Source organism: Carassius carassius, chromosome 8, assembly GCF_963082965.1.
Source record: "Carassius carassius chromosome 8, fCarCar2.1, whole genome shotgun sequence".
Taxonomy (NCBI): Eukaryota; Metazoa; Chordata; class Actinopteri; order Cypriniformes; family Cyprinidae; genus Carassius; species Carassius carassius.
This window is the reverse complement of record NC_081762.1, coordinates 13,838,416-13,863,020: the sequence shown is the minus strand read 5'-3', so window position 1 is coordinate 13,863,020 and position 24,605 is coordinate 13,838,416. Positions and strand designations below refer to the sequence as shown.

At 36.9% G+C, this 24,605-nt stretch overlaps 1 protein-coding gene across 3 annotated transcripts; it reads left to right on the top strand.

Annotated features, from left to right (window-relative positions):
• The first annotated feature begins 963 nt into the window (after positions 1-963).
• ankib1a (ankyrin repeat and IBR domain containing 1a) lies at positions 964-22,964 on the top strand. 3 transcript variants are annotated; one of them, XM_059556251.1, is made up of 21 exons: positions 966-1,190; positions 4,927-5,205; positions 8,151-8,451; positions 8,667-8,849; positions 9,949-10,066; positions 10,779-10,984; positions 11,095-11,183; positions 11,946-12,090; positions 12,416-12,576; positions 14,794-14,882; positions 15,021-15,151; positions 16,187-16,321; positions 16,589-16,675; positions 16,782-16,848; positions 16,978-17,123; positions 17,239-17,417; positions 17,951-18,002; positions 18,209-18,283; positions 20,325-20,445; positions 20,566-20,609; positions 21,585-22,964. In XM_059556251.1, the coding sequence occupies exons 2-21, from the start codon at positions 5,018-5,020 to the stop codon at positions 22,326-22,328; spliced, it is 3,261 nt and encodes a 1,086-aa protein (XP_059412234.1). In that variant the 5' UTR covers positions 966-1,190; positions 4,927-5,017; the 3' UTR covers positions 22,329-22,964. The 3 variants fall into 3 exon arrangements, with proteins under 3 accessions (XP_059412236.1, XP_059412234.1, XP_059412235.1); XM_059556252.1 differs by lacking the exon at positions 966-1,190 and adding an exon at positions 1,646-1,785; XM_059556253.1 differs by lacking the exon at positions 18,209-18,283 and having other exon boundaries at positions 964-1,190.
• The last annotated feature ends 1,641 nt before the right edge of the window (positions 22,965-24,605 follow it).

Below are 24,605 nucleotides of genomic sequence, written 5' to 3'. Positions count from 1 at the left end.
GCAGATGGTTCAATTTAAGAACTTCAATTGAACAAGAAATTCCCAGCATCAAGGTCTAGCACACCCTGTCTCTCTTTTTGTTTTCCTAACAGGAGGCAAGCAAATAGACTAAAGGGTGTAACAGTTTTAATGCAGAAAATGCATAGGCATATAAAACGGCCTTTAAGACTCTGTCTGTCATCAAAATCATTTGACAAATGCATAACCTAGATTCAGTGCAATCTCTCTAAATATTAAAATACCCAGATTGATTCAGATCGCATTTCTTCAGAATCTACTAATCACGCAATAAACTGAAATTTAAATGATGGAGTCGATATTCCATTTATTACTTTTTTCAAACAGATCAAAATGTTCTTTGTACTTGAATAATCTAAAGTTATTAATGTATTTTACACAGAGTGTAAAAGATGTAATGATTGTGAGATGTAAATAAAAATGCAGACTGGGTTTCACATGAACAACATATACACATACACCTACCACATAAAATTTAAATGGTTTACTAATAATATTATGCATTAAAAATATAGACTAAAATAAAGTTACAAATAAATAAAATACTAAAGAAAAGAGATATTTAATAAATTAAATATATTAAATACAGAAAGCAATGAAAGACAAATAATAGATAATAATTTTTTTAAAGTTATTTATTTTCATTTATTATTTTTAAGTTATTTATGTATTTCAGGTTTGTGTTTTGCAGATAATAGCAGATGATTTTGCATAATTGTTGATTAAAAAAAATTAATGCAATTAAATTATTTATAACTCTACTGATATGACTCACGCAAGTGTATATGATGACGTTTTCAAATGTGCAAGATACTGAGTGGACCTTGATATCATAGACATTCTGTCCATGCTTGATATAAGACAATATCATATTGTGCTTCACACTTCTCGGTAGGTGGCAGTGAGTGGCTCTTAGACTGGGTCCTTCATCTGACGTTAACACCGCGAAGCAGACGCAGATTATTTTCCTATGAAATGAGAGCATGACCAGCAAACACAGACACGAGCAGCACCCCTATGATTATACAGTTCTTTATCATTTCTTTTTACATAATCTCTGACATGATAGACGGTCTGCCGTCCGATAACAATGCTTATCTAATCTTTTGACAAGCCGCGTGTTCTGGTTATTTCGATGTCTCCTTAATGGCTACGTCCAAATCAGTGATAAGGTACGTGTGTCAATGTTTGTGTGTTTATCGCTCATGTCAACACGTCTCGGTGTCGAAATCTCCGCTTTGACCATCTCAGGATAAATTAAAGCTCTGCTTTATCAAACAAGCCTTTGTTGGTAGATGGTTTTAACGCAAGGGCTCTGTCAGTCATAGATCTGTTTTGATCAACTGAAGATGCTGATTAGCTGTCAACACATCCTTGAAAAACTCAATCTTTTGTGTCTGTTTGAATATTATAAGTAACTGCTTTCTTTCTGAAACCATTAAGCAATCTGTAAACAACCTATGTAATGGGTTTTATGTGTTTAGCTTGTCACCATGTTGACTTTTTGTTTATTGTTAAATGAGTAGTTCACTCAAGAGAACATTGTGTCATCGTTTGCTCGCCCTCATGCTGTTGCAAACCCGCATGACTTTCTCTCTTACGAAGAACACAAAAGGAGATGTTTAATAGCATGTTAGCCATGTCACCATTTGCTTTTGTTAAACATGCAGTGGGTCACACACTTAACTACTATCTACTAACATTATATACACACTACTAGAGTATGGATTTGGTCTCGTCGTTCTGGAAAATACCCACAAGTCTGAGGTATGGATTGCTTTTAGGAGTAAGGGTTGGGTTAAGATTTAGGGTTTCAGTTTTGGGATTACAGTTAGGGGTAAAGTTAAGTGTAACTACAAATGTTAATTTAATTAGAGTCCTTTAAATGTAATAACCATGAACCAACTTGTATGTATATTATAATCAGTATATACATAGTAGTTAAAGCCGCCTGATATAAATCATAACTGTGTAGTGAAGGTGAATATTCTTTGTGACCATCAGTCCTATACAAGGTCTCATTTTGTCTTAAAAAATACTAGTAAAGGTTTGGTTCTGTAACTTTAAATGTCAGGTTACTGCATGCTGTTCTTGTCTGCCATAGCAAGAACAGCATGCAGCTTCCACTGTTATGCTGATGATACTCAGCTATATATCTCAACGAGACCAGATGAAACTTCCCAAATATCTAAGCTAACAGAGTGTGTTAAAAAGGTAAAAGATTGGATGACAAATAATTTTCTCCAATTAAATTCGGATAAGACAGAGATATTAATTATTGGACCAAAAAACACCACACAGAATCTTGTAGATTACAATCTGCAGCTAGACGGATGTACTGTTACTTCCTCTACAGTCAGAAATCTGGGTGTTATATTGGACAGCAATTTGTCTTTTGAAAATCATATTTCCAATGTTACAAAAACTGCATTCTTCCATCTTAGAAACATTGCCAAGCTACGAAACATGTTATCTGTTTCTGATGCAGAAAAGCTAGTTCATGCATTCATGACCTCTAGACTGGACTATTGTAATGCACTTCTAGGTGGTTGTCCTGCTTCATCAATAAACAAGCTACAGGTAGTCCAAAATGCAGCGGCTAGAGTCCTTACCAGGTCAAGAAAATATGATCATATTACCCCAATTTTACAGTCTCTGCACTGGCTACCTATTAAGTTCCGAATCAGTTACAAATTATCATTACTTACCTATAAGGCCCTAAATGGTTTAGCTCCTGCGTACCTAACTAGCCTTCTACCACGCTACAACCCATCACGCACCCTAAGGTCACAAAACACTGGACTTTTGGTAGTTCCTAGGATAGCAAAGTCCACTAAAGGAGGTAGAGCTTTCTCACATTTGGCTCCCAAACTCTGGAATAGCCTTCCTGATAATGTTCGGGGTTGAGACACACTCTCTCTGTTTAAATCCAGATTAAAAACGCATCTCTTTTGCCAAGCATTAGAATAATGTATCTCTTAAATTGATTTACACAAGCTCCAGTCTGGATCCAGAACACCTGAGAAGAGATGATGCTGACCCTCAGAGGACCCCAGATGATCCTAACCTTGAATCAACAAACAGAACTAACAATTATTGCTACATGTGTGACTGCATCCTATAATTACTATTAATTAATAATATTGATAGTTCATCGTCTAGCTGAGTACGTCTTGTATTATTATTATTATTTTTTATTTTTTCTAAAATCCTGTCAAACGTGCACAAACTACTAGCTACTACTAAATATTGTAGAAACATAATTTTCTGTAAAGTTGCTTTGTAACGATTTGTATTGTAAAAAGCGCTATACAAATAAACTTGAATTGAATTGAATTAGCCTGGAGTTTCAGACATTGTTAAAAGTGAAAACGGCAGTATTGTTTGAAAAAGGCCTGTATTGTTTGAAAGTAGCCCACTGCCTGTAAAATAAATGCAAATGGAGTTAATGGACACACAGTATGTTTAATGATTGAGCTGTAGTGTGGGGGAAGCTTGTGGAGCAGAATCGTTTCCCTCTCTTTGCGTGCCTGCCAAGTGCTTCTCTTAATTCATCTGTTCTGCATTCTCAGACGTCCCACCTGAAAATGAGCCGTTCGACCACAAGCCCAAAGTGTGTTTATAATGATCCTTCAGAGTTCTAAAATGTGCTTTGTTTCTGATGTAACTCCGCAGACATTTTTGTTGAATGCAAGAGAGTTGTGAAATGACGTGGAAAAGAACAACAGAGCAGACAGAATGACCTAAAAAAGCGGGTCGAACGCCTAGCTCCCACTCACTCATGCCCCATCAGTGCACCTGCTGCCGCCCTCGACTCTCCCACAGCCCTCTCAAGCAGATTTATTAGAGCGTGCATACTGGATTGTTTTGCTGATGAAACATTATAGATCCCTCCGGTCATGTAACCTTTTAAAAAGGTTTCTTTTTTAGTGTACTCATACTTTTTTTTTTTTTTAAACGAGAGACAGCCATTTTATCTGATGTAAATGTTTAGAAAAAAAGGGGTAACTATGAGATCAGATAAGGACACCTGTGCAAGATTGTTATTTGCACAATGTGGTCATATGCAAATTAGCATTTTGTGAATCAGACTGGTTTTGTTACGTTAGGGATTTCCTTAAGATGGTTATGCGTGTTGGATAGTAGCTTGTTTATTTAATAGCGCAATAGCAGAGTAACTGCTTTATTAGTTATATATTCAAATCTGAACTTTATAATTATTTACTGTTTAATCTGTTACAAAGCAGAGCACAGAGCATGTTTGTGTTGCTTTCCCACTGTTCTTCTATGTCAGCATACACTAGATGGACGTGTTTGACCATCGCAATCATGCTTGGCATCTTTTGCAGTGTCTCGCACATGACACAGCTTTCTAAATCTCAAAAGTTACATTTATAAAAAATGCTCCTCAAGACTTTCATACGATCCTAAGTTTCAATGGTCCCAATTAAGCCATCTGTTGGTTGATTTCACAGAAATGTGTAAACACTTAGGCAATATCAAAACAAGTGCAAACCCAACAGTCGATTCCATTGATCAACTGTGTCACCTGTCAAGAAATGTTCAGACTTTATAGATTAGGTTCAGAGTCCAGAAAGATTATTGATCGATCTGATCTGTCTTATTTTTGTGCAAGATATTTCGCATTTCCGTTTGAAAATGCTTGTGGTAATTTTACACTTCAGATGTTAGCCTAACACTATTTTTGAGTCAAGCTTTGAGTTGAAGGTAATGGACTAGTGATGGGCGTAGAGGTTATATATCACATTAGGAGCAAAACCTGATTTTCTAGTGTCAAATTTTTAAATCGAGATTGCAATATGGTGCATTGATTTTACATTCTGTGAAGTAACAGAGTGAATAACAGTTTCCAGACAGATTCATGTGATTGTGTTGATGTGTTTACAGGACTTGCGGTATGCAGCCCATCCACTCTCATGCTGGCTGAGTGCTGAAAACTTAATGTGGGCCGCTCTGCGGCTCCCACTACCTTTCTGCCATGGGGAATACCGCCACCAAGTTTCGTAAAGCACTTATCAGTGGAGACGAAGTCCTGGCGTGCCAGCTTTATGAGAGCAACCCCCAATTTAAAGAGGCTCTGGAGCCCAACACATCTTATGGGGAGCCCTATCAACACAACACACCCCTGCACTACGCCTCACGCCATGCCATGACACGCCTCATCAGGTAGGAACCTGGGAATGGTTGGACATTAGCCTCTACAGGTCGTGATGTGGTTGTTCACCTTAAATCTCAGTGCTAGAGTGAAATTGATAACATTTAAATCTAACTGAAGAACTATTATGATTAAAATCATTACGATGCTATGATTAGTTATTAAATTATAATTTGTAAGGTACTAGTAGACCTTACACAATGGTTCATTAGTTTGTATCAGTAATAGTATTTCTTTTTAAAGAAATTAATAATTTCATTCAGCAAGGATGATACATTGATTAAAAGTGGCAGAAAAATATAACAGTTTTGCTGTATTTTAAAAAACATAAATAAAATTGCTAACCTCAAACTTTTGGACTACTTTGTGTCATGGCAAAACATACAAACACTTTTAATTTGAATGTGTATCATCCTAACAATGAAAGGTGAGATTGTAAGACTTTTAATGTGATGGGGAAAATCCGAAAAGCACAGCAACATTTGAAGAGGTTTTTTGCTTCAGAGATAACAAAAAACACTGAATAACCTTCTCATGTTGGCCCCTAACAGACAGGACCTAAAGCAAATATGCATGGAATGAGAAGCTTATTTGGAGCCCGAGGTGTTTTTGTGCAATGCAAGGGTATTTGTGCATGGTTGTTGAATTCCATTGCTTGGTATTTGAGTCAAGACCACTTGCAGCCATGAAGCCAACTCTGACTTATTGTAGTTAATGCACCCCTCTGAGAAAATGGTTAGTAATTACCAGCTAGGACAGCTGGCTACTGAGGACTCTGTCCCTCCTCTTTCCTTTTCACGTTCCTCTTTTCATTTACAGCATGTTGGAGCACACTACTTGTAACCTCAATGATTTCACAGCCTGATTGCTCTTCATTCTGATGCATCACGTTTATTGTAAAAGGCAGAAAATAAGTTGATTTGTACAGTTTGTCATATCTTTACCTCTGACTCTGATTTCTAGCCCACATTGCAGCTTATTCTGGTGTAAAGGACAGAAAAAGAGCATTTGATTGACATTTAAAAGTGACCTACATGTAAAGTGTTCTTCTGTGCTCTTTATATGTAGATTTACAGACCATACCACAAAAAATAAGCTTGAACTGAAAGTTTGTACAGCACAGAGGGTGGTTTCCAGGCAGACTTTACCTCAAAGTTTCTTAAAACCAGCCAGTTAAATTAAAGCTTGCAAGGACAAAAGCTTGCTGTTGTCCTAGTTGAAAACAAAAAGATGTTGACAAAACTACAAACAGCCTAGTTAGGACTAGTTATGAAGCTAATACCAGAGTTCTATATTTTGTAACTGGACTTTAACAGCCTGCCAGATTAGACTACACCCAGAGGGCAAATGCCACATCCTCTGGCATCTAACGTATGCGTACCCTTTGTGTGGTCTTGTTTTTATAATGATCACACTTAAATTAGCTAGCATACAGCAGAACAAAGCACAAGATATCTTTCGCCTGTCTGTCTAGACATTTTCCTTGGACGTTGGTGTCATTCCACCTCAAATGATTGGCTTTGCATTTCATGATGTTGTTACATCTCAGTAGATATAATAGTCGTGTAGTTAACAGGTGTCCGTGTCAGTTTTGTGGTGGTTCAACCAGTTTTTCTGGCCTCCCAGGTGCAGCTCGAATGCTGGGAGTTTTCAGTTGCATCAACTAATAAACTCAGATCATCAGACTTCCCAGAACAACTCGCCGAGTCATTTCCACTAAAAGGCATTAAAGCCTGCTAAATGCAATCACTAAATTCACTCTTAAAGCTTACAATTGAACAATTGACAATTGAAACCTGTTATCAATTATTTTAAAGCTCCCGCAATTAATCGCCTGAAATGATATTAGTCTTTCTAATTACCTCCAGGCAGGGAGACACCGAGGGCTCCAGCTGTATTGAACAGTTTCATCATGACATTTTCATTGTTAATATTGTTATGATCCTAATGCACTCTCATATGTTAGGACTCTTTGAGATAAATGCCACCACTAGCTCTTCTTTATTGCTTGAAACAATATCTCTGAGAAGAAGACGAAGGTCGTCTTTAAATACTGTCTGTGGTGTTTTATAGAGGCTTATAAAATCAGTATATAAGACACTTCAGGTCCAGTAATCCACAAAGTGTTAACAGTTATGATGCAAAACTCCTATTCATTGCTTGGCACCCTTAAAGCTCTGAGCATGTAAAATCAACCAGTGTTGATAACAGGATGACTTTCTATTCAACTAATTGTTTAACGCAGAAATAAGCTAATTCCTGTGAATGTACTTCTACTGATTCCTTTGTACGTAAATAAATAGAAGAATAACAGTGCAGTTAACAGTAAAAATTTTGTTTTTCTTTTTTTGTTATCATCCGTATTTTTGCTACAAACCAGTGTGCTTATGATAGAAATTCAATTAAAATAATATATAGTTATAATAATATTAAAATAGTGTGATAACATACCCGTTTACAATATCAAGCTGCATATTGGACTGTTTTTGTACAGCTAAAATAACTGGAAGCCTCACACATTCAAGTTACAATTTTATGTGCTTGCCTTAGTTTTTCAGGCCATAAAAAGTAATGAGATCTAATAAAATCTTAATCCCTGAAATGGTCTATAGTCCGTATAATTTTTATTACTTATGATCATCTAATTCCAGGAGATACTACTTTTGTGTAGAGCTTTTTGTGTAGCTTGTATAAGCTATAGTGATAGCTGATTTTTAAATGGTTTGTTCTTTTAGTCTATTGTTTTCAATGAACAAGATGACGCTGTATACAGATCGGTCTTAATGATTCATTAAAGAATAAAGTCTGCATCAGAATGATTTGCACAAAATGGATATGTACAAAAACTACACTGTTAAGCTGCAGTTTTTATTTTTTGATTTGATTTACTGTTTGTGTTTTGCTGTTGTAATTTGTATTCTTATTACTGATTTACAGTCGAGTTTCTTTCCTGCAGGTATTTCCTTTTCTACAAAGATGGCAACCCCAACAAGTGCAACGTTCACAATGAGACTGCGTTGCACCTGCTGTGCATGGGCCCGCAGATCCTGCTGAGTGAGGGGGCACTTCAGCCGCGGATCAGCCGCCCCCAGGAGGATGAACAGAAGCGGGCTGAGTGTCTCCAGATGATCCTGCAGTGGACCGGAGCCAAGCTGGACAAGGGCGAGTATGAGAGAGCCAATGTCAATGCCACTGACAACAAAAAGAGCACCTGCCTGCACTACGCAGCGGCGGCTGGCATGAAGAACTGTGTTGAGGTAACAAGATTGTTTTGTTTTTTTCTTTTGTAGTTCAGGCCTTGAGTATGTATTAATTGTATTTTCAAATGATTTAATGCAAAGGCTCCGTTCAGATTAATCTCTGTTAGACTGTTTAGTATATGGCCAAACTCCATGACCATGCAAGATTACTTTTCTTGTTTCACTGTAGGACTCTAGGGTTGATTACTTGATTGATTCTTCTTTTTTTACAGTTATTAGTGAAGAACAACGCAGATTTGTTCGTGGAGAACGAGGACAGGGAGACGCCATGTGACTGCGCAGAGAAACGGCATCACAAGGAGCTGGCGCTCAGTCTGGAGTCTCAGATGGTTTTTTCTCAGGATGCTGGAGCTCAGGAGATAGAAGCAGAGTATGCCGCCCTTGACCAACGAGAGGTATGGCTGTGTTAATAGTTGTTTTCTTAATTGAGATGTTTTAGCATTTATTTTTTTGTACATTGGTAAGTTTAGGATCGATAAGATTATGTATGGATGTATATATAAATAACGTACAGTGTATAAACAACATACAGTGCCTCTAAGTGCAATTGAAATATTCTTCTAAAATGAGCATTTTTGTCAGACTCCTATGTGTAGGTTCAGTAATTTCAAATTATGAGAAATGGTTATTTTGTAAGAAAAATCCAACGGCACTTAGAGACTTTTGTATCTAAACACTTCTTTGTTTTTTGAAAGAAAGAAATACAAATGTTTATTCAGCAGGGATGCATTAAATTGCTCCGAAGTGACAGGAAATACATTTATGATTTTACAAAAGATTTTCATTTCAAATAAATGTTCTTTTGACCTTTCTTTTCATCAAAGATTACTGAAAAAAGGTGCATTGCAGTTTCCATTTTTTATATATATAAACAGTACCGTTCATATATGCGACCCTGGACCACAACACCAGTCATAAGGGTCAGTCAGGGTACATCATCTGAAAGCTGAATAAATAAGCTTTCCATTAATGTGTGGTTTGTTAGGACAATATTTGGCCGAGAGACAACTATTTGAAAATCAGAAATCTGAGGGTGCAAAAAAAAAAAAAAAATCTAAATATTGAGAAAATCGCTTTTTGAGTTGTCCAAATGTAATTTTCTTAGCAATGTATATTGCTACTTAAATTTTTTTTAAATATTTTTACTGTAGGAAATTTACAATATATCTTCATTTAACATGATCTTACAAGAGTACACCTTTATTTCATTATAGCTATGTGCTGAGGAAATGAGCTCATGATAAATCATAACTTGGTAATGTACTGTCAAAGGATAGGGCACCAGTTGAAAGAGGATAGACCCAACTGCCAGCAGCAGACTCAAGATTGCTTTGTTTTGCTGCTCCAGACTGGCTTAGCAATATAGACGTTTAAAAGGAAAAGCTTTATTAGTTCTCTTTCTATCAATTCTCCTCTTACACCCTCTTTCCTTTACACTTTTCATCTCTAGCCCTCTCTCTCCCCGACTTGTCATTCTCTTCTTTTTCTCTCCAGCCATATGAGGGATTGAATCTGCAAGACCTGCGTCGGTTGAAAGACATGTTGATAGTGGAGACGGCGGATATGCTGCAGGCTCCTCTCTTCACGGCTGAGGCCCTGCTGCGAGCTCACGGTAAGAATTTACTGCAGCAAACATTTCTAATCAGCCAATGATATTACTGGGTTTATATGCTACTTTTATTAATTATGTTTTTTGCAATAATTGGCATCACAAGTGTATCCCGAGGTAGTTTGGTAAAATATTTTAGATTTTATGAACCCAAATAAAAAGCATCTGACTTAATAGTCTTACTGTGCTCAAATACTTTGGAGTATGTGCTATATGTAAAAGTATCATCTGATCCCTCTACCATAGTTTTGCTGCAGTAGGTATTTGTAAAACATCAGAGATGAAAAGGTAATATATCGCAAAGGACTGTCACCGTGCCAGCTGATCCATTTGATCAATTAAAGAAATATGTCATATTTGGCCAATACCCAGGATCCTTCATTCTTCAAGATATTACAAGCAAAAGGGGTTGGCACGTCTTCATTTCTGGGCAAACCAGAACATTCCATGCTTAATCTTTACTGAAGCATTTGGCACCAATTTCACATTTAACATTCAGAGATGGAAGGTGGATTCATTATTGTTTGAAAAGTAAAATGGCTAAATGCTGAGTTCTTTTGGAAAATTATGTACATGGCAACTCTTGCATGTCCTAAACAGGTGCTGTGCGACCAGGTTCCAGCTCCAAGCAACTTGTCTGTACACACTTTTTTGGTAATTTTGAGAAACATTGTTTTAGAGGAACATATTAATGTCTGTACGTTTTGCTGAACAGACTGGGACAGGGAAAAACTTCTAGAAGACTGGATGTCTAATGCGGAGGACTGCTGCCAGCGCTCTGGTGTTCAGATGCCAACTCCCCCACCGAGTGGCTACAATGCTTGGGACACTCTGCCTTCTCCTAGAACCCCGAGAACAACTCGCTCCTCTGTCTCCTCCCCTGATGAGATCAGCCTGTCTCCTACTGATGGCCTTGCCCTGGTTAGATTAATCGCCATGCATGACGTTATGATCCACATTCTTTATCATTTAATGCACAAAAACTGAAAGGAATATTGAAAGTCTGTTCAATGTTTCTTATGCCCATGTAGTGTGGGATTTGCATGTGCAGCATATCTGTGTTTGAGGACCCTGTGGATATGTCGTGTGGGCACGAGTTCTGCAGGGCATGCTGGGAAGGGTAAGGAATGAAATATAAGTTTTGTTTAATGCTCAAGATCTGATCATATCAGATTATTTTCTTAATAATGCATCGATTACAGGTAACTACTTACACAACCAAGTTTGGTGTCAGTAAGATTTTTTTTTTAAATGCATACATGAATCAATTTGAATACAGTCAAATTGAAATAAACATGGATGTTTTTAGCTTTTTATTCATCATAGAATCCTGAACAAATTATATTTCGCTTTCCAAATTTTTTTTGTAGCATAACTGTTTTCAGAAATGTTTCTTGAGTGCAAAAACAACATATTAGAATGATTTCGGAAGGACCATGTGACACTGAAGATTGGATTAATGATGCTGGAAATTCAACGTTGCTATCACCAGAATAAATTACATTTAAAATATTAAAATAGCTTCTAGAAAAGTTGTTTTCAATTATAACAATATTAAGATTTCAAAAACATTCTAAAATATTTCAGACTCCAAACTGGAATAGCTATATACATCAAATATATTGTTTTTATACTTATAATCTTTTATACTAATAATAATATCATTGACTATTTCAGATATGTATTTTTACAATTTCTTGTTTATGGTATTTGCAATGCTTCATGTGATGAGCAGTTCTTTCGCTCCAAAAAGTTTTTTTTTTTTTTCTTCAAAGATGGTATTTTCTGACATTTTTTAATCCTTTGGATAAAATGTTTCACTCCACTATATTGCAGGTTGTTTGATCCATGATTTTCACAGTTTTTGAACACTGTTTGTCAGGTTTTTGAATTTGAAGATCCAAGAAGGGGAAGCACATAACATCTTTTGCCCTGCTTACGACTGCTTCCAGCTGGTTCCTGTGGAGGTCATTGAAAGTGTTGTCTCCAGAGAGATGGATAAGCGCTATCTGCAGTTTGACATTAAGGTACAATTGCAGCTCACAAAGCACCAGAAACCATTTCAGAGCTGCCATTTTATTTTTCTTATCATAGACTGTCTGATGTTGGCTTTGAATCAAATGCTGACAGCATCCTGCTGTTGGTTGAGTTTATGCCAGTGTTTGTTTGAGCAAAAAAATAAAAAAAAGCTTTTGTAAACACATGCTCAGAAGTCAAATGTTTGATTGTTGGCTAAATATCACGTCGATTTGATTTGGATTATTTATAGATAAAAATCAGTTTTGGATATTGGGTCATTCACGTCATTCAAAACAAAGAGGAAGTTTAAACACTTTTCTTTTCCATCACCAGGCTTTTGTGGATAATAATCCTGCCATTCGCTGGTGCCCCATAGCCAGATGTGAAAGAGCCGTACGACTGTCTAGACCAGGCCCTGGAGCCTCTGACTCTCTGAGCTTCCCCTTGCTCAAAGCTCCCGCTGTAGACTGTGGCAAAGGCCATCTCTTCTGCTGGTATGTTAACCAGCTGTTTCCTTTATTTACACTCTCAGAAAAAAGGTGCAAAGCTGTGTCTGGGGTGGTATCGTCAGGTCAAAATTAAAAAGTACATCTCAGAACCTCTAAACCAGCGATCCTTAAATCTGGACCTCGAGATCCACTTTCTGCAGAGTTTAGCTCTAGCCCTAATCAAACACACCTGAGCATGCTAATCAGTGCCAATCAATGTCTTTGGGATCATTAGAAAATCACAGGCAGGTGACTTTGATCAGGGTTGGCGCTAAACTCTTCAGCGCATTGGACCTCCAGGGCAAGATTTGAGGAACCCCACTCTAAACTATACATATTAGTACTCTCAGTAGTACTTTTCATTTATATTTTTTTAAAGATCATTGTGGTTTTTTTTAATGTTTTTTTTTATGTTATAAAATGTCTTTACATTTTTTTAGAGTTTTGAAATTCCTAATATTCTTTGTGGTGATTTGTCTGTTTATTCAAAGCACATGCGCATCTGCCCCTTTAAATTCTCGAGCTCATTATAGCAGGATGGATTCTGATTGGATGTCAATGTTTTTGTCGTTCATCAGCTGAAAAAAAAACATCGTTCTGAAAGTGATTTCAACAATGTTGTTTTTCTGTGCTTTTATTGTTATGGTTGTGGTGTGGACTCTGCTATTCTTTAATATTGAGAACGATTTTTAGAACTATATCTTAATCGTTATCTTTATCTTTATAGTTCTCATCCTTGGTGTGAACGGGCCTTAACAGTACTGTTTTTAGTTTTGATTCACTGTTAGTGCTAGCTGCGCTTGGTTTAATTTGCATTTGGGAATACAACATTTGTCTTTAGATACATTTATAAATCTGTTATTGTTTACAAAGAGAAGTTTCAGTGTAACATAATCATTTAGAAATCATTTTAATATTACGGAGCCCCGCACATGACACGCAGGAAAAAATATAAGGCTAAATCGTGTGCACGATTTACTAATTTGTTCCCTCAATGTATTAAAATGTGCACACGATTACCATAGCGTTCCCTCGATTTACTATTGCGTTCCCTCGATTTACTATTGAGTTCACTCAATTTATAAATTGTGCGCACTATTTACTAATTCGCTCCCTTGATTTGCTAAATCGTGCGCACGATTTAGCTAATCGAGCGAACGCAATAGTAAATCGAAGGAACGCAATAGTAATTGTGTGCACGTTTTAGTAAATTGAGGGAACAAATTAGTAAATCGTGCGCACAATTTATTATTTTTTCTTGCATGTCATGTGCGGGGCTTCGTATAATATACTGATTTGCTGCTCAAGAAACATTTCTCATTATTATAAATGTTAAAAAAATGTTTTGCTGCTTAATATTTTTGTGGAAACCAACGATACAACTTAAACATTTGTATAAGATAAAAAAAAATAAAGAGAGAAATTAATAATTTTATTCATCGTGCATTAAAGTGATAAAAAGTGGGTGAAAGCATTTAAAATTTCTATTTAATAAATGCATTAACAAATTTAATTAATATATTTGATAAATACAAATAAATGCTGTTCATTAAATTGTATATTTATCAGAAAATTCAGAAAAATACAATGTATTACCATTTCCACACAAAATATGAAGCAGCAACCTTTCAACATTGAAATATTTCTCGAGTCAAATAAATTGTAATGATTCCTGAAAGATCATGCGACACTGAAAACTGTAGTAATGAAGTGTTTTTTTTTTTTTTTTGTTTTTTTTTATGATTTTTAACTTTATACTGATCAAATATATTCAGCCTTGATGAGCAGAAGATATTTATTTCAAAATCATTAATAATTGTAATGTGACTGACACGTTGTTTAATAATAATAACAATTCTACATACTTTACTATAATATATTATATTGTTATCATGATTATTAAATGCTGATTTCTTTCTACAGGACAATAGTATGCATTATTACACCATAAGATATATCTTTTAATGTGCTAAAATATATATTTTTATTTATAAGCGCAGGAGGTGTGGCTTGGGGCGTGGTCATATTTTCCTTCTTTTATGTCTCTAGAGACATAAAAGAAGGCTGGTGGATACAAAAACCCTTAACAGCCTTAAAAATGAATATTTTGGATGAGATATAATTTGTTTCTATAATTTGTTTCATGAGAAATCTTTTTCTGAAATTTTTCTGAAAAATGCCATCAAAGCACTAATGATGTTTATCTCTCGGATTTCTTCTCAGGGAGTGTATTGGTGATGCTCATGAACCTTGTGACTGTGAGACATGGAAGATGTGGCTGCAGAAAGTTTCTGAAATGAAGCCTGAAGAATGTAGGAGCTCCAGACTTTTCAGTCTGCACCTTTACTTAATATATGCACCTTCACCTGTACCTTTATTTCAAAGATGTTCATGATATACAACTTGCTGCTGTAGGTTTTAATATTGAGCTCCTCTCTGTCTCTGAACAGTGGCTGGTGTGAGTGTAGCCTATGAAGATGCTGCCAACTGCCTGTGGCTACTCACCAACTCTAAACCTTGTGCCAACTGCAAATCCCCCATCCAGAAAAATGAAGGCTGCAATCACATGCAGTGCGCAAAGGTCAGTACAGATTGGCGGATGTGGACAAAAAAAGATGAATGTCAGCCCACTAAATTGTAACTATCTGATGATTATCAGCTGATACATTGTGGACTAATGAGGTCAAATCTCGGAAAATGTATTCTATCTGTGAAGAAGTTGTTAATCATATATATGCCATATTTATCAAGGACCAATATTAAGCTCCAGGAACATTTTTACCCTATGAGGGCCATTGTTTTTAACCAAAAAAAATCAAAGCATGCCATCCATTAATGTTAACAACATCAATTCAATCAATTAATTGAAAGGAAATAAAGTTCATAAAGATTTAATATTTTTATAAATAGATTTTACTTGCAGTTTTGTGATATTCATTACAGCAGCAAGATAAATTCCTTTTAAACTATTTTTTTATACAATTTCTCAATTAATGTAGATTAAATTGCATTTTAAACACAATATGACCAGCCATCTTATTTATAAGAACTATCAGCACTGTTAAAAAAACTGCTTGTCCAATCAAATTAAAGGACTGCAATATAATTAGGATTCAACAGATAAAATAAATATATATATATATATATATATTGCCAATTATTAAATTTGGCAATTTAAGTCGGCATTATAAAATCTCTTACAGACTTCATATGAGTGTGTTTGTATGTGTTTGACACTGACACGAGATGCATGTGTGATTCAAAGAAGCCCTTTGACATCAGAGGCATGTGTTTGAACAAAGGCAGGATGGAGGCCATAGCCTCACTGTTATTTTCTTAATGAAGGCTTAACTAAGGCTTTCACTAACAGGCGCAGGGCAGGGTGAAGGGGAAGCTATTCACACCAGCAGCACGTGGAGGAAAGTAACACACATGCCGATTGGAATTTCTTGCTGGTTTATGTTATTGATAAAAAGGAAGGGAATGTATGAGAGCAGTTGAACTGATTGTGTAATTCAAAACGATTTCTAAATCAACTTTTCAAAATCCTTAGTGCTTGCATATGTATTTGATGAGTTCTGTTTTGCTCTCTTTTCTCATCTGGATCTCTTTGCAGTGCAAGTATGATTTCTGCTGGATTTGTCTTGAGGAATGGAAGAAACACAGCTCCTCTACCGGAGGATATTATCGCTGCACGCGCTACGAGGTCATCCAACAGGTGGAGGAACAGTCCAAGGAGATGACTGTGGAGGTACTTACTCCTAAAATGAGTTTACACACACAACAGCCTTTCAAGAAATGCATTTACTTAGATCTTTTGTGATTTGTTTGTGCACTACTGTGAATGGTGCTAGTGAAGAAAAGGCTCAGCACTTCACAATTACTTTCTAGGCTCATATTTCTCATGTGTAAAAAGTAACAAAACAGGTTCTGTGCTTTTGTTCCGAGTTTGCATGTTGTTATGAGCTTAAATTTCCATCATGAAGTTGCCCTTGCTTTTATGATTGTGTCCTCGCAGGCAGAAAACAAGCACAAGAGTTTTCAGGAACTTGACCGTTTTATGCATTATTACACGCGATACAAGAATCATGAACACAGTTACCAGGTAAGAATATTTATGTAATGAATGTCTTCAAAACGTTCCAGTTGAGTGATTGATTGCCTCACTATTTGCTGACAGTCATTCAACAAAGGTGCTTCTTTTAAATTAGTTAGAAGAACGACTCCTGAAAACAGCCAAAGAAAAGATGGAGCAACTAAGCAAAGCTTTCATTGGAAGTGAGTGGTACATAATTTACATTTACTGTTGTACATGATTTTAGTTTTAAGCGTGATATGGTATGTTCTTATAAACTGGTGTATTTTAAATAGTATATGTAAAAATTTCAATAATTTGGTTTCTTCAAGGGAAAGGAGCCCCACCTGACACCACTTTCATTGAGGATGGGGTGCATGAACTTCTCAAGACCCGACGCATCCTTAAGTGCTCTTATCCGTATAGTTTCTTCTTAGAGCCCAAAAGCACAAAGAAAGAAATATTTGAACTTATGCAGGTAGTGAGATCGATACCTATTCAGCACAAGAGAAACAACACAGTGTCATTTGTTTCCATTTAACCTTTTCTTGCACAATATACCGATGCATTAAATCTTTCTGCAACATACACAGACTGATTTAGAGATGGTCACCGAAGACCTTGCTCAGAAGGTGAACAGGCCTTACCTCCGCACCCCTCGCCATAAGATCATCAGTGCCACGTATCTGGTGCAGCAGAAGAGACGGGAGTTCTTGGCCTCTGTGGCTCGAGGTGTCGCCCCAAATGATTCTCCTGAGGCTCCCCGCCGCAGGTAAATACTTGTGCTGCTATTTACACCATTTTTATCAGGTTATTATTTTTGATAGTGTGCTAGTATACATTTTCAATATGCACCATATAAAAACAAAAACTTTAATTTCCGTACCATGGCATAAGTATCATAGTATTACCTTCTAATACCATCACTGTGCCATGGTACTACAGTAGTGCTTCTTGTACCATGGTAATACCATCTAGAATGCAAACGATAAAATTGTTTTGCAAATCTGTTGCCATCAAAATTTGGCATGTTTCTGCTGAAATATGAACTGTGGTTTAATGTTTGACAGCAAAGAAATTAATACATCCATAAGTATTAAATAAAATAAACATATTATTATCATTAAATAGTATTAGTACTGTAGTAAAAGATTTATTTTTATAAAAAAAAAATGTGGTCATGTTGCATCTCGTTGATGACCACTATAATGGTATTATAATACTTTGATATTACTTTGGTACCATGTCCAAAATATATTATACAAACAGAAAATAAAACTACAGTACTTTTTTCCTCTTTTGCAGTTTTGCTGGTGGGACGTGGGATTGGGAGTATCTGGGATTTGCCTCTCCTGAGGTATTTCTGCATTACTGCTCCTGTGTTTACAAAATTTTTTTCTGTTTTAACTAACCTCTGCTTTTACAAAGCTCAGCCAGCCAGAGTTGTAGCTCAATAGACTGTTAATGCCCTCTGACTCTCTGTGATGTCCTTGTAATAATGTAGGAGAGTTGTGTGTTGTTGTCGAGTACTAGCAGTCACTGAATCTCATTCTGTGTCCAAAGATGGTGAGGAATCACCCAGTACGGGGATCAAATGCACAGCGTGAGAACAATTACAATCCAGGAGGCCAGCCGCAGGTACTGCTAAAGACAAAATGACAAAAAATTCTTTAGTCAACAATTCTTAGTTCACACAATTTGGTGCAGCATCATTTTTATAGTCATTCATATGTCCAGTATGATGTTATATATGATCTGATGTTTAGCTGTTTACGCTGGTCATCTCCTGGAATATTCCAGATAAGGGACTATGCCGTTACTCAGCCTAAATGCTTAAATAAACCAGAATTCCTGTCCTGTGGTCAACTTCACATTTCTTGAAATGTGGACACTGTTGTAGGTTGCTTTTTCATGCATTTAGTTTGCCTGTGCAAATGATCTGCATTCATTATTTTAATATTAGATTTTTAATACACCAATTTTTTCTAAATTGTTTAATTCCTAAATACAGTGGCCTCAGGGGCCTCAAAGGATTTGGACACTCAATCATTCATAAAGAGTATGAATTCTATTGCAACATATAATTACATGTTAAACTAAGAGGCATCTGCAAAGAGTTCAGTGGTGCCTGGGGCAAAAGTGGGGTGGGGGTCAAGGTCGGGAGTAGTTCAGCTTCCTGACAGCCTGATGGATGAAGCTGTCCTTCAGTCTGCTGGTCCTGGCCTGGAGACTCCACAGCCTCCTCCCTGATGATATCAGACTGAAGAAGCTGTGTGTCTGGTGGGTGGGATCACCTGCAATGCATAGGGCTTTGTGGGTGAGATGGGTTCCATAAATGTACTGGAGGGACAACTATGCGTTTTAGAGTCTTCCGGCAGGACGTGTTGCAGACCCCATACCACACAGCTAGTCAGAATGCTCTCGGTGGTGCCTCTGTAGAAGGTGTACATGATAGGGGGCGGGGCTCTGGCTCTTCTCAGTTTGCGGAGGAAGCACCCAGGAACTTGGTGCTGCTCACTCTTTCCACAGTTGCACCATTGATGGTCAGAGGAACATGTTGAGTGTGCACTCTCCTGAAGTCAACAACAATCTCCTTTGTCTTCTCCACAATCAGAGTGAGATTGTTGTTTCTGCACCACCCTCCCAGGCGGCTCACCTCACTCTTGAAGTTTGTCTCATCTTTATTGCTAATGAGACCCACTACAGTCGTGTCATCCACAAACTTAATGAAGCGAGTTGTGTGACGGTGTGCAGTCGTGGGTCAGCAGAGTGAAGAGGAGGGGGCTCAGCACACATCCTTGGGTGTCTCCAGTGTTCAGTGTGATGGTTCTGGATGTGTTGCTGCCGACCCGTACTGCCTGAGGTCTTCCAGTCAGAAAGTCCAACAGCCAGTTACACAGTGAAGTGTTGAGCTCCAGCTGGACCAGCTGAATCAGCTGTTGAGGGATGAATTGAAAGTCTTGAACAGCATTCTGACGAATGAGTCTCTTTTTGTCTAGATGTGTGAGTGCTGAGTGGACGGCAGTTGCGATGTCATCATCGGTCGACCGGTTGGACCGATATGCAAACTGGAAGGGGTCCAGGAAAGGAGGGGGGGCAAACTTGATATGGTGCATGACTAGCCGTTCAATGCACTTCATGAGAATGGGAGTAAGTGCAACTGGACGTTAGTCATTGAAGCATGATGGAAACAGCTTCTTCGGGACTGGAAGGATGGTGGTAGCTTTGAAGCATGTGGGAACAACAGCCTGACTTAGTGAGATGTTGAAAATGTCTGTGAAGACATCAGTCAGTTCCACTGTACACGCCCAGGAATGTTGTTAGGACCCGAAGCTAAATAAAACTTTTGTTAGAAATGACACTGTGGTTAGAAATGTTGTTATATAATTACAAGAAATAAATTTTTAAGTGTGACTTGAGTGTCCAAATATGTTGTAGGGTCACTCGTCACTGTATTTTATTTTAATCCATATTAATAGTAAGGATTAGAGACGCAGGATATGGTTTTCAAATAATCATTTCATGAACGCTTTTATTCACTGCTTGTAATATTGAAGTCAATCAGTATTCTTGTGAGAGTCTGTCCATTTTTTTAATGATCCATCCAATACTTAATTACTGCTTCTTGACAAAAAATCTTGTATTTTTGTAATTAAACTGAGGTTGATGGTTACTGCAGGAATACTCCGATTTCCAGTACAGACGGAGACACAGACAGAGGCGTAGAGGAGACCTTCTCAGACTGCACAGCCTCCGCAGTAACACCCCTGAACCACTTGACTCCAATGACAACACTTTAGGTAAAGCTCCCGACGAAGACAGTGACCCCACATACATTTAGGATTGACATAACTGAAAGAGCTGCTTTATGTCGGTGCTAAAGAGTTTGAAATTTCTGTATGTACAATTTGTGTCTACAGAAAACCATGAGGGAGGCAATACACAAAGGCATGGGATCTCCATGGTGAATATGCTGTTTATATGTAAAGAATTTCTAACCTGATTAAGGCTGCAAACCGATTAATCGTGATTAGTCGTATTCAAAATAAAAGTTTGTCTATAAATATATCTAATCTATATCTTTCTTTAATATATATACATGTATGTGTGTCTATTTATATATACATAATAAATATACACAGTACACACATAGTATGTAAACATAAACTTTTATTTTGAATGTGACTAATCGCAATTCATTGTTTTGCAGCCCTAAACCTGATGCAGTGTAAATTTTTCTACAATTATTTGTTTTGGTCACATTTTTTAATTTTGAATAAAATAATTTAGTTACTATTTCATATTTTCATTTTTATCAAATTTACTATAAAATGGCATCTAAATTTAGTCAATAAAAAACAACATTTAAAAACATACAGTGCCATTTACATTTTTGGGGTTGGTATGATTTTTTTAAAATGTTTTTGGGAAAAAGTCTTACCAGTTCTGCATTTATTTGAACAAAAGCACAGTAAAACAGTGTTGTGAAATTTTGCTGCAGTTTAAATTACTGTTTTCTATTTGAATATGTTTTAAAATGTATCTTATTCCTGTGATGTCCAAGCTGAATTTTCAGCAGCCATTACTTTGTTCTTAAGTGTCACACGATCTTTCAGAAATCATTCTAGCATGCTGAAACATTTTTTATCATTGTTAAAAACAGTTGTGCTGCCTAATATTTTTGTGGAAACTGTGATGCATTTTTTTTTCAGAATTATTTGATCAATTGAACATTTAAAAAAGAGCATTTATTTGAAATAGAAATTCTTAGAAACAAAGTGACATGTCTTGGATGTCATATTTTAATGCATCCTTTCTGAATAAAAGTAATAATTTATTTTCAAAAAATCTTACTGACCCCACACAATTGAATGCTATTGTTGCTCAAAAATGAGTCCAGGAGCATATATTGAGAAGTTGAACCCTTTTTATCCCATAGGCACTTGGGTCTCTGGATGAAGATGATCCCAATATTTTGCTGGCTATTCAGCTGTCCCTACAGGAGTCCGGGCTGGCCTTGGACCCCGAGCCTCAGGATGTGCTCAGTTACGATGCCTCTGTAGGTGCCAGTGGTTCCTCTCTGCCCTCTAGACTGGATTCTGCACTCCATACTGCGGATCCCCGCCGAGCTTCCATGAGCAGCTCTGAGCTCCTGGAGTTGGGAGACAGCCTTATGAGACTGGGTAACATTACCAGCCACTATACACCCTTTAATATGAGTTCCTACCCTGGTGCCTTGGGTAATGCCTTCACCCCTAGTGACCCAGACTGCCTGGACCCTTCCACCAATGCCAATCTGCTTGGCAACATTATGGCCTGGTTCCACGATATGAATCCACAGAGCATTGCACTGATTCCCTCAGCCACCTCAGATGCTAGTCCCGAGCTACCTGTTTTTGGAGAGGGACAATCTGCCAAAGCCCAGGACGAGGAGAATGAGGTGGGGAGCCCTGAGCAGAGTTCCCTATCGCTAATGAAAGAGAGTGCAGGTGTGTTGGCATCGCAGCTTTTGGAGCTAGAATGTGTGGATGATGCACAACCTCCTAAAGCAGAGCCAGACTTGGAGGGTTCAGCGGGCAGTGTAGATGACACTAGTGCAGTTTGTCCAGAGAGCAGTACTGATCGGTATCCGCAGGTAACTGACCTCTCCTCAGAGTGGGAGGAGGAAGTGCACCTAGTGTGAGGAAAAAGTCTAATTATGTTTACCAACTGAGTGCTCTTATCGTGCCAAAACACTAAATAAATGCAGAACTGCTTGTTCAGAAATGGAGAATAGTGCACCAGGTGCGTTGGGGTTAGACGGGACTTGTCTTTGTTGTGTGTTGTACTGAATCTGGTGGAAAAAACAAGAAATTGTGCAAGTAGATGAGAGAAGAGTGGGTCTCATTCACTAACCGTATTTGTGTGTGTATAAATGTTTTTGCACAGAAATCATAATTCATTGATTATCTTAGCACTTTGATTTTTTTCTACATTTAACATAAAATTCAGAACCATCTAAAAATATATGTATGTATGTAAAGATCAGTCCTTGTGGCCTTGAAACATGAAACGGTTTAAACCGAAAAGTTCATACGGAATTGGAAATTTGAATAGCTGCGTGTCCCAAAAATGATTTAGCATTAGAAAAATTACACACATTTTAGATCGGCAATGGGTTCTGCATAAAAATGTGTTGTTAGGCTTATATAAAAGGTCTTTATTTTGTATATAAAAGCCATTGTATGGAGATGGTTAGGGCACTAATTATGCCAATTGCTAACTTTAGGTAGAATAAATCTGGATTCATTAACATTAGAAAGACAGTTAGTGCAAATTTACATTCTTACCAGTTGAGAGTAATCGGGTAGAAATTTTCTGTGCACATAAAGAACCATTTCTGTGCACATAAGAACACGGTTATAAGTGAATGTTGCAAAGCATTAAACTCACATTGAAATGGAAGTAGTGGCAGGTATTTTATTCCATATTGTGGTGTACATCTGAGTGAAATGGATATTTGGAAAAGTAAAAAATGTTAGCTGGCGACTTGGTTATATCCACTGCTGTGTTGATTGCAGTCGATTGTAAGAAAGAGGCGGGGTTTATGCACGCTAAATGACTGGAGAAAGTAACATGCATCATTATAGGGGAGTATGTCATTTTCATTGGAGAATCCACTTGGTTTGAGGATTACAAGGTTTTCGTTTCAAGCCGAGCAAAGCCACTTTGGCCATCTCTAGTTATCTTGCTGTGGGTGCCATGAGAGAAAGCTCCATCTGTATTAGATTGGAAAGTCATTCTTTCTTTTAAGTTCAAATTAATGGTAATTAAATGGATGGATTTCTGACTTCGTTGTATCTTTCTGAAAAGAAAAAAGAAATGTTTACGTGAAGAAGAAAATACATGAAAGCATCAATCCAATATTTATTGGATCTTACAGTAACAGAGTGAAGCCACCGTTAAGACCAGTTTTGTTTTTAATTGTACAGTTCTCCTATTTAGCAATGCCAATGTATTGCTTTATTTAAAAACACTAATGTTCTTTTTGTATAATTTAAGTCACATTTAATGCAAGTGCAGATTGCACAATGCACATTTTATATTACGTAAAAGGAGTGTTTTTAAATATGTTCAGAATGTTTGTTCTTCAACATATTGTTCTGCAGAAGATGTCTATTTCATTTGGCCTCATGAATAACGCATGTGACCCTGGACTGCAAAACCAGTCTTAAGTCGCTGGGGTATATTTGTAGCAATAGCCAAAAATACATTGTATAGGTCAAAATTATAGATTTTTCTTTTATGCCAAAAATCATTAGGGCATTAAGTAAAGATCATGTTCCATTAATATATTTTGTAAATTACCTACTGTAAATCTATCAAAACCTTATTTTGATTAGTAATATGCATTGCTAAGAACTTCATTTGGACAACTTTAAAGGGGATTTTCTCAATATTTAGAACTTTTTTGCACCCTCAGATTCCAGATATTCAAATAGTTGTATCTCGGCCAAATATTGACCTATCATAACAAACCATACATCAATGGAAAGTTTATTTATTATATATATAATAAATAAATATTACTCATTTTCAACATCTCATTATTAATCTCATTTTCAACAATTGACCCTTATGACTGGTTTTGTGGTGCAGGGTCACATATATCCATAAAAACACTTCACAGGGCTTCTGAAGCAATAGAGAGATAACAACAGTGCTTTCCTTTTTTGTTTGTGTGCCGAACTATGTATGTCATATTACATAGAAAGTCATTCTCTTTAACAACAAAACCAGTTATTTTGTCTCTCATTTTATGTATGGTATATGAGGCCAAATTAATCATCTGTTTACCAGTTATCAAACCTTTGCAGAAGGCCAATCACATCCCTCACTGAATATAAACGTACTGTGTGTTAACCAAGAGGTTTTTCAAGGAAATTTCTAGTTTAAATACAGATTAAGGTTTATTGACAGC